General features: G+C 44.0%; 1 protein-coding gene across 1 annotated transcript in view; it reads right to left on the bottom strand.

Annotated features, from left to right (window-relative positions):
- Positions 1–13,885, bottom strand: part of LOC110498083 (protein O-mannosyl-transferase TMTC2) — a 161,285-nt gene that overhangs the window by 28,834 nt on the left and 118,566 nt on the right. The window contains exons 6-10 of the mRNA XM_021574670.2: positions 13,349–13,533; positions 12,669–12,747; positions 9,249–9,370; positions 2,044–2,125; positions 573–687 (exon numbers count right to left, since the gene is read on the bottom strand). Coding sequence (XP_021430345.2) covers positions 573–687; positions 2,044–2,125; positions 9,249–9,370; positions 12,669–12,747; positions 13,349–13,533 — 583 coding nt within the window. The remainder of the gene's footprint in view (positions 1–572; positions 688–2,043; positions 2,126–9,248; positions 9,371–12,668; positions 12,748–13,348; positions 13,534–13,885) is intronic.

Here is a 13,885-nt window from a genome sequence, read left to right as displayed (position 1 = left end):
GTAGTCGTAATTTCCCACAGCCAGCAGTAGTAATCCTCACACAGAAAACCCCTGATTAACCATGGTAAGTCCTAACAAGGGAAATATAATATTCTTGGCTCTAGTAATCCTCTCTCAGTCCATGTGGCATATTCTAAATTGGCATGTTCCTCTATTTACAAATTTGCACTCGCGCCTTGTGCTTTGAAACACAGCACCTTGCAGCTTCCAGGAGAGCTGTGAGACAGACGCCGCGCTGCTGAACTTTGCTCTGGTTTGGAACTGGCTCCGCATGAATAAGACAGAAACAGCAGAGGGAGCGACGAGGCAGGCACGTAGCCGTGCGCCGCACTAAGACAAGACGGCAGCTCCCTGGCTACCGCTCGCTGCAGTAGAGAAGGGGATTACAGAAGCTGGTCAAGTAAATCACACTGGCAGAGGAGAGCTGTAAGCCCTGGAATAAAGCATAGAGACAGTAGATGCTCTCCCTCCTTCCCCCAGCCCTTGTCTCCTCCCTCCTCCAGCCCTAGTCTCCTCCCTCCTCCAGCCCTTGTCCCCTCCCTCTCAGTGTGTCTGTCCCATCCAACACTCACCTGAGCATGTGGGCTGCGCTGAAGACCACATCAAACTCCCCGCTGTCCAGACGAGCTGCCTTCTCCGCCATCTCAGCCGCTTCCAGCAGACGAGACTCCTCCAACAAAAACTGACCTGGGAGCAGCCAGAGGGGGAAAGGAAAGGGAAGGAGAGAGAACAGGAACACCATGTTAAAACGCGGTGTGTGGATGTATTCCTAGAGAGGGATGAATAGTGGCTGGGAATATTGCCTTTGGCCAGGGGAGATAGGCAAGCCTCTGTCAGCCCTAAGAGTGATTTGCTGAAACACAAGATACGAGTGGAGCGTACCATCACTCTTTGGCCATCACTCAGGCCCATTTGTCCAATTAGTAGGGTTGTGATAGGAATGTTTCTCTTACATGTGCGTCAGGCCTGGCTGGAGATCTGAGTTCTGTACGTCTGAGATGCAGCTGAAATGTAGAGCAGGGCCTTTGTAGACCTCCCTAATAACACTAGAGTGTGGACCCCTGAAGGAGCCACGAACTGGGAGGAATTAATAGTCTGTTGATTTTGGTGGGCTCCACTACTGTACCATGCTTCCAAACCACTGGGTGAAACCAAGTATATTTTCCTAAATAGCTGTGAATGTAGACCTTGCTACAAGCCTTATGTGAAGGAAAGACTGATTCGCTCCTGACTGATTACCAATGTATTGCAGAGCACCTACAGCTTAGAAACATTGCAATGGCAAGGGATAGACTTCAATATGTCAACTCTTATTTTATTGGAGTGGTTAAGAATATGTAAGAGCAATTCCTTCAAATATCAAGAAATGACCTAGTATCAAATAAAATAAAATGTGATTTGTCATATGCTTAATTACAGTAGAAATGTACATATATGTAGGGATAAAGTGACTAACCAACGGGATAGACGATAAACAGTAGCAACAGCATATGTGATGAGTCAAAAGAGATTAGTGAAAAAAGTGTCAACTATTTATCTAACTATTTAGCAGTCTTAGAAGCTGTTCAGGGTCCTGTTGGTTCTAGACTTGGTGCATCGGTACTGCTTGCTGTGCAGTAGCAGAGAGAACAGTCTATGACTTGGGTGGCTGGAGTCTGACAATTTTTAGGGCCTTCTTCTGACACCGCCTGGTATAGAGGTCCTGGTTGACAGGGGGTTCGGCCCCAGTGATTTACTGGGCCGTGTGCACTACCCTCTGTAGCGCCTTGCGGTCGGATGCCAAGCAGCTGCCATACCCAGTGGTGATGCCACTGGGTATGGCAGTCAAGTCCAGTCAAGATGCTCTCAAAGCTGCAGCTGTAGAACTTTTTGAGGATCTGAGGGCCCATGCCAAATCTTTTCAGCCTCCTGAGGGAGAAGAGGCATTGTCGTGCCCTCTTCACGACTGTGTTGATGTGTGTTGACCATGATCATTTCTTAATTTGTAACCTTAATATAATGTTGGTGAATCAAAAGAAACTGACCCAGAATGGCAGGACTTACCGTAATGCATATAGCAATTTCCTTTTGTGGGGTCTAGTTGGATGGCCTTCAGAAAGAACCTCTCTGCTTCAGTCTTCTGACCCTACGAAGGGAGAGGAATTAAATCAATTGTCAGTATTTGTTGCCTTGAGATGCTTTACATTTTATTATAATACATAATGATTTTGCTAAGCCACAAACTTAATGTAACATTAAATCGTAATATGACACCTTGTGTCATCCTAAAAAAGATTTACCCTCAAAGTACACAATGTCATGCTTGGCACAGCTGACTGCCTGGTCTGAGCATTTAATAATAACACACTTATATCTGTACAAATATATCTGTACACAGAGGCTGTGACTAATCCACTGCAGCTGAGAGAGAGACAAACAGACACACAAAGAGAGAGAGACAAGAGAGACAAACAGACACACAAAGAGAGAGAGACAAACAGACACACAAAGAGAGAGAGAGACAAGAGAGACAAACAGACACACAAAGAGAGAGAGACAAGAGAGACAAACAGACACACAAAGAGAGAGAGATAAACAAGAGGGAGAGAGAGAAATGTGTGCACACACACACAGAGATTGAGATAGAGTCGTTCCGGGTTACGTCACACAAGGAGTGACAGACAGGGTGACTGGAGCCTGATGAGGGGCAGCAGCAGCAGTGACAGATTGGGGCCCAGTGGAGCCCAGAGGAGCCAGTGCCCCGGGGGCCTCAGAGAGCAGGATCAGATTACAACTAACACACAAAGGCTCCAGCCAACACAGCTGCCTCTCTCTGCCTCTCTCTGTCTCACACACACACACACACACACACACACACACACACACACACACACACACACACACACACACACACACACACACACACACACACACACACACAAAACGCAGATCTCATCTGTGTATCAGATGCACTCTGATGGAGATGAAGATCACAATAGAGGTTCAACTAATCAATTAAAGCCTATAGAAACCTAAATATATGAAATGCCACAGCATTTCACATTATGAACAAAAAGAGGCAAGAGCTCCCTTAATATTACATAAACCACTAACCAGAATAAATTATGTTTACTAAATACACTATATAGAATGAACACAATTCATTAATTTTAATTGCAAAAGCTTTGAACAAAAAGCCTTTATCCAAACACTGAAATCAGATTTGGATGATTCCGTGCCTCATACATTTTTCACCGGGTTTACCTTCAATAACTCAAAAAGTACTCAAAATGTCCAAGTGTAAATATTAGAGTTTATTCTCCAATGATGAGATGGAACATTGAATTATATGTTTAATGCAGCTCAAGGCTCTCAAATTCACAAATAGTACAAAGCGCTCAGCTGAGGAGCAGCTGGAATAGTCATAACATCAGCATATTTCTATTTATTGAAGTTCAAACAAAAAGCCTGTCAGGAAACCACGTTATGACAATTTATTGCACTGGCTCTCATTGTTTGTGTGGATTTGAATCATGTGGTACATACAGGTAACTGCCAAAATAAAGGAAACACCAACATAAAGTGTCTTAATAGGGCGTTGAGCCACCACAAGACACCAGAACAGCTTCACGGCACCTTGGCATAGATTCTACAAGTGTCTGGAACTCTATTGAAGGGATGTGACACCATTCTCCCACAAAAAAAATCCATAATTCTGTGTTTTGTTTGGTGGTGAAAGAAACGCTCTCAGACACTGCTCCAGAATCTCCCATAAGTAGTCAATTGGGTTTAGATCTGGTGACTGAGAGGACGATATAGTTTTCATGCTCATCAAACCATTCAGTGACTTCTTGTGTTCTGTGGATTGGGGCATTGCCATTCTATGGGGGCATAGCCATGGTAACCAAAATAATGCCCTGCCCAGGATTTTCATACATGACCCTAAGCATAATGGAATGTTAATTGCTTAATTACCTGTGTGGAAGCACCTGTTTCAATACACTTTGTTTCCCTCATTTACTCAGGTGTTTCCATTATTTTGGCAGTTACTTGTACTTTGCAGATTTGACTGAGAAGTGAGGAAACTCTCTTTACTGGAGAAAAGTTGTCAAGAAATCTTTGCTGAATGTGAAAATAATATTTCCCATGAGCCCCTGTTGATGTTCTCATCTTTTGAATCCAATTTTGGCATTATCAATCTTAGAGGAGTTTTATTCCTGAGTGGCTTGTTCAATGAAATCCAGTTTCATGTCTAGACTGCTAACGGACATCATAATTTCAACATTAGAGCTCATTAGCTTTCCCCCTCACAACTGTCAGGTATCCAGATCAAAACATTATTTAGTGTGTGAGGGGAAAGTGGCGGTTTGTATGCATCCTAGTAGGTTCTTAAACTGGCTGTGCAGCACATCGGCCCACAGCAACAGCGGCAGAGAGAGATTCTTATTAACTATGTGTGATCGATGCTGATAGATGGCCTGACAGCCTGCAGTGTTTGAATGGACTGGAATCGATGGAAGAAACAGCTCTGTCTGTCTTTCTATCTGTGTCTGTCTGTCTGTCTGTCTGTCTGTCTGTCTGTCTGTCTGTCTGTCTGTCTGTCTGTCTGTCTGTCTGTCTGTCTGTCTGTCTGTCTGTCTCCCACCACCCATATCCACTTCCTATTTAATATCAACTCATTATGGAGGTGAAATCTCCGGTTTTCACACATACTGCGCTTATTGTTAGTGTTGACCCCCTAATCTCCCAGTGACATCAGACGTGGAACAGATGTGTACTTCCACTCTGGCAGCCATCAAGGTGATTATGAATGGAGCCTGCATCTGATTAGGCCCGGAAATGCCTTGTGAATGACTGAGTTCAATAACACCCACCACCATGGTACACATCTCCGCCCTCAGCTACACCCCTCCCCGCAGGGGGTCCCGGGTGTGGTGCACAGGGGTCAGCCCAGCAGGAGAACGACGCCAAACCCTGTCCCCCAATGCGCGCAACCCCTCCCCCAAACGACGATCCCCTGCCAGGATCTGAACTTAGGACCCTTGACAGGAAGGCTATTTCCTCATCACTCACAGTGGGGGTAAAGGGTATGGGAGTGGAGGTGGGGGTCACTTTCCTGGTGTGGTATCTGATCAAGACTAAACTCAGTCGTCAGTGAAGAGACAGTAGAGGTAGTGGTATGGTGAAAGGCTGGAGGTCACGATGGGGCTGATGGAGGTAGAAGGCGAAGTGAACATCTTCAAGGTAGCTCTTACCAACTTACACACCTGGGCCCTCATAGATACAAATGTGTGCTAGAATTGGTTGAGCCACTGCATTTCACACTACACTCTGTTCTTTGAAAACCATCTCAAGGCTATTGAGTCTGTAAGTCTGACAGCTCTCTCCTCTCCTTATCCCTGAGGTTGCATCATTTACACACAGAGGAGAAAGAAGGCCTAGGTAAACCATTGTTGATCTCTGCCTCAGATTTGTATTGATATCTGTATTTATTATGGATCCCCGTAAGCTGCTATATGCGATAATGTCAAAACCCGCACTGAAGTCAAACAAAACAGCCCCCACAATCTTTTTTGTCATCAATTCCTTATTTGTGTGCTATGCTTGTTGAATGTGCTTTCCTACAAGTGTGCTGAAAGTCTGTTGTCAAATAGTTTGCTATAAAATAGCATTGTTTCTGGTGAAACACAATTTTTCCCAATAGTTTACTAAGGTTTGGTAACAGACTGATTGGTCAGCTATTTGAGCCAGTAAAGGGGGCTTTACTATTCTTAAGTAGAGGAATGACTTTTGCTTCCTTCCAGGCCTGGGGACACACTTTCACATTGGTTTAAATTGAAAATATGGCAAATAGGAGTGGCAATATCGTCCGCTATTATCCTCAGTAATTTTCCATCCAAGTTGTCAGACCCCGGTGGCTTGTCATTGTTGATAGACAACAAAAAAACAACCTCTTCCACACTTACTTTACGAAATTAAAAATTACAACGCTTGTCTTTCATAAATTGGTCAGATATACTTGGATGTGTAGTGTTCGCGTTTGTTGCTGGCATGTCATGCCTAAGTTTGCTAATCTTGCCTTTGAAAAAATCATTAAAGTAGTTGTCAATATCAGTCAGTGTTGTGATGAATGAGCCATCTCATTCAATGAATGATGGAGCTGAGTTTGCCTTATTTCCCAAAATGTAATTTAAGGTGTTCCAAAGCTTTTTACTATCATTCTTTTTGTCATTTACCTTTGTTTCATAGTGTAGTTTCTCAATTTGCAATACGTTTGCCAATCGGTTGGGCAGCCAGACTAATTTGCTATTCCTTTACCTCATCCCTCTCAACCATACAACTTTTCACTTCCTCATCAAAACACAGGGATTTAACCGTTTTTACAGTCACTTTCTTAATGGCTGCATGCTTATTAGTAACTGGAATAAGCAATTTCATAAATGTGTCAAGTGCAGCGTATGTTTGCTCATCATTACACACCAACACACTGGCTTGACAAAAGCCAGTGAATATTTAAATCACCCAGAAAATACACCTCTCTGTTGCTATCACATACATTATCAATAATTTCACAAATGTTATCCAGATACTGACTGTTAGCACTTGGTGGTCTATAGCAGCTTCCCACAATAATGGGCTTTAGGTGAGGCAGATGAACCTGTAGCCATATTACTTCAACAGTATTTAACATTAGATCCTCTCTAAGCTTTACAGAAATGTGGTTCTGAATATAAAACAGCAACATCTCCCCCATTGCCATTTCTGTACATGTTATAACCTTTTATTGCTACCACTGTATCATAAAAGGTATTATCTAAGTGATTTCTAGAGATTGTCATCTGTTCCTAGCAAATGATTGATTTCATGAACATACATATGTTAACGTGGGCTTTTTTGAGAACTTTTCTTCTGGGATGCTTACATGATGCTTACATGATGCTTACATGTTTTCATTGCTTTACTGGGAAGCTTAGCAGAAGAAGATATTCACATCTTATTTTTGTTGGTGCAGGGTGAGCTGCACACTGGACTTCCTACTAGGGCACACCGCCTCAGTGCTAACCGTATACATCCGGTTTATAGGCACATGATTACTGCATACAATAGCTGTAGGATCAGCAGAGGTTAGCTGGAGGAACATAAATTAGGTTACTTACATTGTGTCTACCAATGCACCTGGTATAATGAACATTTGCTGAAGCATTATGACAACTCAGTGTCACAATGGTAGAGCTTAACTGAGCTGGGCTTGGGTCATTGACAAGCCATTGTCTCAATGCAGCTTTATAATACTGTGAAAGGATCCAGGAACCCAAATTATTTGGGTGGATCTCATCCTCCTTATAAAATGTGTTTTGTTTCCAAAAGGTATTGAAATTGTCAACGAAAGTTACACCCATTGAGCTGCAATAATCACTTAGCCAGTTGTGGAGAGAAAGAATCCTGCTAAAGCGCTCAATGCCACAATTCAGAGAGGGCACAGGGCCAGATATGATGGGTCTTTTATTAGTGTCTAGCAGGGAGTTAGTCAGCTCTAAAATCCAGTTTCAACTGCCCTTCATAGTGTCATTAAAACCCACATGGACTATGATAGAATCGATTTCCATGTCCTGACGTAGTACATTCGGGAGCAGTTTAGTAATGTAATTTACTCGAGCTCCGGGATAGGACATTGTTTTTGCACCAGGAACAGTCATATTTCTAACCATGGAGCTGCCCAAAATCATGGCTGGCGAGAAGGACGAGGAACTCTGTCCACTCTCACGTTTCATTCACAGGATTTAGAGAACCCTTTCTGGACGGGCAAGAGGCAGGATAACTTGAGCCCATTGCTCCCGGGACTGGTGCAGGCCTCCGACAAATGGAGAATCCCCGATCAATCCAGAGCATGGACGGAAGGTTGCCAACGTCGACTTCGAAATCGTAGTAGTAGGCACTCCGGCCGCAGACACAGGTACCCCCAGCGACGAAAGTGTAGGAAGATCAGGCTCCAGGACGGCGAAACTACTTGTTGTTTGTATCTGTATCTACAGCGCTGGAACCGTTCATTTATTTCCAATTGCAAAACTCATCTGGGACTAACTTCATTAGCTTGATGGCTAGCAGCTTAGCGGCTCTGTTAAGCAGGCTGTCTGTTAACAGGGATTCCGGGACAAGAAATAGAGGTCCCAGCTGTTAAAAGCTAACCACGTCATGGAATACATGCAAAAACAAGTTCGGTATTGATATTTAATGAATATTGGTTATGTTTTAGTCAAAAATAACAAAACAAGTGTTTCCTGCATAGTGTTGAGCCGCACACTATGATGACGTCACCTGTGTTCCAGGGATGATCGAGAGGAATACAGGCATGAGCTCGGAATGTTCCTCTAAATCAATATCCCTTTCTTTACTAAAACAACAGTGTGTTTTCCCTTGACTGCTCACTCAAGGGAAGTTTTTCTTCTTCTATTGTATGTTGTTGTTCCCCTGGTGTATGATGAGACAAATATACGTTTCAGAGATTGTATCTAATGGCTCTTGATAAGAGACCAGTTCATGTCAGCTTTTCCCTTAAATGCCTGCTAAGTTGTTTGTTAAACTTACCACCACTCACTTACTACAGACAGGGAAATACATCTGGCAAGGTGGTCAATATGGAGAAAGATCATGTTCATCTACAGCCATTATTCTCTAGAAAGGTAAACGAGTGATTGACAAAGATAAATGTGCTCTTTGTCTTTGTCTGGGACCCTGTGGAGTGAATTACCCCTAGCACACAAACCAGCCTTTCTCCTCTTAGTCCAACCCAGGTCAACTACGTGACCGTGGTGAAAAGCATCTGAGTAGTCGGAAGGCCCTGGAGGCCCAGAAGGCAGTAGGGTCCGGAGTTAGAGGAGGATCCACATCAGATCAGTCCCTCAGGGCTAATGTGTTGCAGGGGCTGGTTAGTTAGCTGGAGCCATTTGCAACCTGTATTAGTGAAACTGAGAAGAGGTCAATATGGAGAGCCGGTTTAGGCAGTTGTATAGAATCACTCCCGGGATTTGGTAACAGATTTTAAAAACACACAGGGCAGCTGTGACATCAGTTTCAATCAGGAAGCTATCCCCACAGAGCGATGGGGCACCTTGAGAAACTCAATGTGATCACCCCCCCCACACACACACGCACACACAGGCCATTGATGATCTGCATGCACACTCTCAGGCTACTTGCAGAGCTGAATAAGAATAAGAAAGCCAAGAAGAGAAGGAGGAGGAGGAAGATGATGATGGTGAAGAAGTTACCGTGAGGGCCAGGAGTTTGCCATAGGTCAAGTGTGCTGGGATGTGGTCTGGCTTGGCTCTCAGGGACTCTCTGTACCAGTGCTCGGCCTCGGTCAGCTTGTTCAGTCTCATGTAGGCCTCTCCTGTGAGGGGAAATGAGGCATCAGGTCAAGGTTCAGAGGTTAAGGAACCACACGTCGTCCCATTGTCTTACTAAGGAATCAAATGACAGTCATGCATGCATGTATGTAGTCATGCAGAAAGGCCTGCCATCACTTCAGTGCACTTCGAAACCCGATACCAAACGGGTGTTTTATTAGCTAAAGGACCTTTTACTAGGACTAGGGTCATAACAAAATCGCAAAGTAAAGGATGGCTTTTGAATTGGTCTGCATCAGTTGAATAGTGTCCCACTAAAAGCCTAGATCGGATCACAATATGTTTTATTAATATCCTCTATCCTATAACAAACTCCTTATACCTGCTCAGCAACAATCCTATAAAAATAGTCATCGAACTAAGGTGTACTTTCAGATCCCCCATGTGTTAGTTGGATGGAGTTCTATGGGATGTCTAAAGTAAGTCTAAAGTCAGAGTAGGAGAACAAGCATGGGCCTGACTCAATCCTTTAATATGACTGGCCTGAGCTGATTGTCTGATATGTTGCTGATGACATGTGTAGAAACACCCTTCCTGATTCTTCAGACAGTGATACCTCTTCCAGCCTTGAAGACTTTACCCCCACCTGAACAAACAGTCCCTCTTTCTTTCTCTCTCCTGCCCCTGACACGTATTATAACTGCATTTCACGACATAGTCGGGTAATTGGGGAAAACACAAACCAAAACAATACTTCAAATGTAATGATCACAGGAATAATACTGGGATAGGGGACGTGACTGCAATAAGTTTCACATGAACTTGTAACAGGGGTCTTATATATTTTTTTCGTTTTTGAGAGGAGGGCTAATTGAAGCTAGATTATAAATGGGGGATTATGGCAAATCATTTCCACTGATAAGAAACAGGAGAGAAACAACAGGTGGCTGGTGATGAATGTTGACCTGCTGACCTCTGAGACGATCAACAGACGTCCCCCCTGTTCTTCATTAGCAATGGCCTGTAATAGACCTTTTAATATACCTCTAAATACAAGGTACTCAAGCATGTAGTGGTATCAAATATAAGACCCCAATTCCATTTTTGCTCATGATAAGGATCAGAGTTACTGCAGTCTTTTGTAAGCAAGTATATAAAGTATCCAAGGAAAGCCAGCTTTATGTTGGAGTAGATATCTTTCAAATTGTTCTGCAAAAGCAGAAGCATTTACTGTATGTCCTAGTTGGGTTACAGAATGCCTAGACTTAATGTATTTCCTTTCCAGCAGCTAATATAATACTGTACATTGACTGTTATGATTATGATAAGGGCAACATGAGTAGCTTTATCTACATATTTGTCAGACATGGTGTAACGCAGAGCTAGTAACAGCAGAAGACTGAGTGTGGTGAAACAGGCTTTGTGCCTCTCTAGTCTATCATCAGATTCAGATGGAGGTCTATGAGGAAGCACAGACATGGACATAAAATACTTAGCGACACAATTTCCAAGGAGTTGAAAATCACATCTAGTGGAACATTCCATTGCCCATTTGAGCGGAGGGGGGTTTTGGCAGATAAAGACCCAACTTTGACCCAGACTGCCATGTACACTGACGAAAGTTCCCCCTCTTGAGAATGACAAACACAATGGCAGCACCCAAGTGAATTGGACTGTAAATAGATAGGAGCAGGTGCACCAAACATTTAAACGAGCTCCTCAGAGTAATGTAAAAATCAGCTGCAAGAAATATGGGAACATGCCGCAACATCCACCTTGCTAATGGCCTTACAGCTTTCAAACTGATGGAGGCGATTTGTTAATGATTTCTCAGCACCTCCGTCAAGCTGAATTTGACTCCACTGGTGAATGTACTGTACTAAGGGGGGTTGCTGGAACTCAACAATATGAAGAGTGAGAGCAAGAGAGGGAGGGAGGCAAAGAGAAAATATAGAGAGGGAGGGAGGCAAAGAGAAAATATAGAGAGGGAGGGAGGCAAAGAGAAAATATAGAGAGGGGGGGAGGCAAAGAGAAAATATAGAGAGGGAGGGAGGCAAAGAGAAAATATAGAGAGGGAGGGAGGCAAAGAGAAAATATAGAGAGGGAGGGAGGCAAAGAGAAAATATAGAGAGGGAGGGAGGCAAAGAGAAAATATAGAGAGGGAGGAAGGCAAAGAGAAAATATAGAGAGGGGGGGAGGCAAAGAGAAAATATAGAGAGGGAGGGAGGCAAAGAGAAAATATAGAGAGGGAGGGAGGCAAAGAGAAAATATAGAGAGGGAGGGAGGCAAAGAGAAAATATAGAGAGGGAGGGAGGCAAAGAGAAAATATAGAGAGGGAGGGAGGCAAAGAGAAAATATAGAGAGGGAGGGAGGCAAAGAGAAAATATAGAGAGGGAGGGAGGCAAAGAGAAAATATAGAGAGGGAGGGAGGCAAAGAGAAAATATAGAGAGGGAGGGAGGCAAAGAGAAAATATAGAGAGGGAGGGAGGCAAAGAGAAAATATAGAGAAGGAGGGAGGCAAAGAGAAAATATAGAGAGGGAGGGAGGCAAAGAGAAAATATAGAGAGGGAGGGAGGCAAAGAGAAAATATAGAGGGGGAGGGAGGCAAAGAGAAAATATAGAGAGGGAGGGAGGCAAAGAGAAAATATAGAGAGGGAGAGAGAAGACAGAGAGTGACAGAAAGAGAGAAAGAGTGAGTAAAAGAGTGAAAGAGAGACAGAGGAACAACATGGGGGAGCCACAGAGAAGGACAAAGGCATGTCAGCAGGCCCATTGAGTGACAAGAGTGCTAGTGGAATCAGGGGTTACTTGAAATTGAAAATTATTACATTTTGAAATCAAAAGTCGCAATTTAGTCTGCAGCTGCTTTCACATGACTGTAACACGAGGAGCGTAGTTATTATCGTTAACACGTTGTGGAAACCTCAACATCGGGGCCTCGATGGGAGCGTTGAGCTGGAGCCACACACCCGACTTTGACGCTGATTTACACGTTATGAAAACAGAGCACCTCTAAAACCAACGGCCTTAAGCAGAGTCTACACTGCTACACAAAAACGGGCTAATGTGTAATGCTTACTGTAAGCATAGCTCAGCTGACGAGCTCAAGACCCTGGCCACAATCAATGCAACTCAATCCTGTGACCCCCTTCAGGTGGAATAAAGTTCAACAAACTCAGCCAGAAGTGCATGGACCCAAGCTGACAACCAACAGCTAACACAATGATTGCAAATGTACCCCCCACACCTCCAATCTACCAATCTTCTATTTCATTCCTTTTTCTCCTCGCAAAAAATCTAAGCTTGTGTGTTTAGTTTGAGAGAAAGATAATTGCCACTTACCCATCATGTTATAGAGGCTCTGAGGTGCAAATTGTCTTGGCATTTTCTGTATTGCTTCTTTATACACGGAGAGGGCCTCCTATGAATGAATAAACAAAAGGAACCATCCGTTAGGCATGAAGAGCCAAACATGCCAGGGCCACAAGTCATTTGTCCACTGCAGCCTGGGCCCTCACAAGCTGAATGGAAGCATGGAATCAGAGGTCACTGAGAGGTGGTTAAGACTTGGTGGAGGAGAAAGGATCTATCCTCTCCATGACATGGCCAGTCAGAGAGCTAGTGCAGTGTCACACAGCCTCTCTCTTGCTAAAGCCCAAGGCAGTGATTCCCTTTAGGCTCTGTTAGTGGGTAGGCTTAGCGGAGTTGCCAACAACCGGATGCATCCGGTTTTCAGGGATACAACTAATTCAACCTAGCTTCCTCATCTGCTGAAAACCAGATTCAGGAACTCCACTCAGGCGTTTTCTTTTACGCCTAGGTTAATTAGTGGGTATACTAGTGTAGAAGGTCAGTGGGTGGTGGAGCTTTTCTCCTGACAATTTCCACAATCTCAGAACGAATGCACTTTTCAACCTGCTTGTATATGATTAGTGTGTGTGTTCCTGTGAATACGTTTGGTGTGTGTCCCCCTGTGTATGTGTGTGTGTGTGTGTGCACCCCTGTCTGCTCCCCTATCCTACCTCCTGGTGCCCCTGCTCATGGAGCAGCTTTCCCAGGTTGTACAGGCAGCTGGTGACAGAGCTCTTGTGTGTGTGGGGGTCCTTCAGGTTCTCGTCAGGGATTTCGGCGCAGGTTAGGAAGGTCCTCTTGGCTTCGTCCAGTCGCCCCTGGTTCATCAGGACAATCCCGGTGTTCAAGTAGGCAGCTGCAGGGGGGAACGAGAGACATATAGGTGATCCATTACGTGATCAACATGCAGCCAGAGAGTAATTAGGCTCTATGGGGCTGAAACTAGTCATTATGAAAATTCTTTCTGAATAAATTGGCCAGCCAGTGATGATCAATTGGCTGCCGCATCCATGGGGTAACAATACATATTCAACACTCGTGGAAGGGAGTGTATGGGGTGGTCGTGGCTCCACCAATACTGTATACATCGGCATGCCAAGATGAACTGTATGCTAGACTAAAGTTTGACCTAGCCCCTATCCTCAGTTCTCTCTGTCTTTCATCCATCCAAAGTGAACTGGTCTAATCAACAATCATTTTGTAGGAAT

Source organism: Oncorhynchus mykiss, chromosome 2 (genome assembly GCF_013265735.2).
Source record: "Oncorhynchus mykiss isolate Arlee chromosome 2, USDA_OmykA_1.1, whole genome shotgun sequence".
NCBI lineage: Eukaryota > Metazoa > Chordata > Actinopteri > Salmoniformes > Salmonidae > Oncorhynchus > Oncorhynchus mykiss.
The sequence above is the reverse complement of the archived record's forward strand: the minus strand, read 5'-3'. Positions and strand labels throughout refer to the sequence as shown.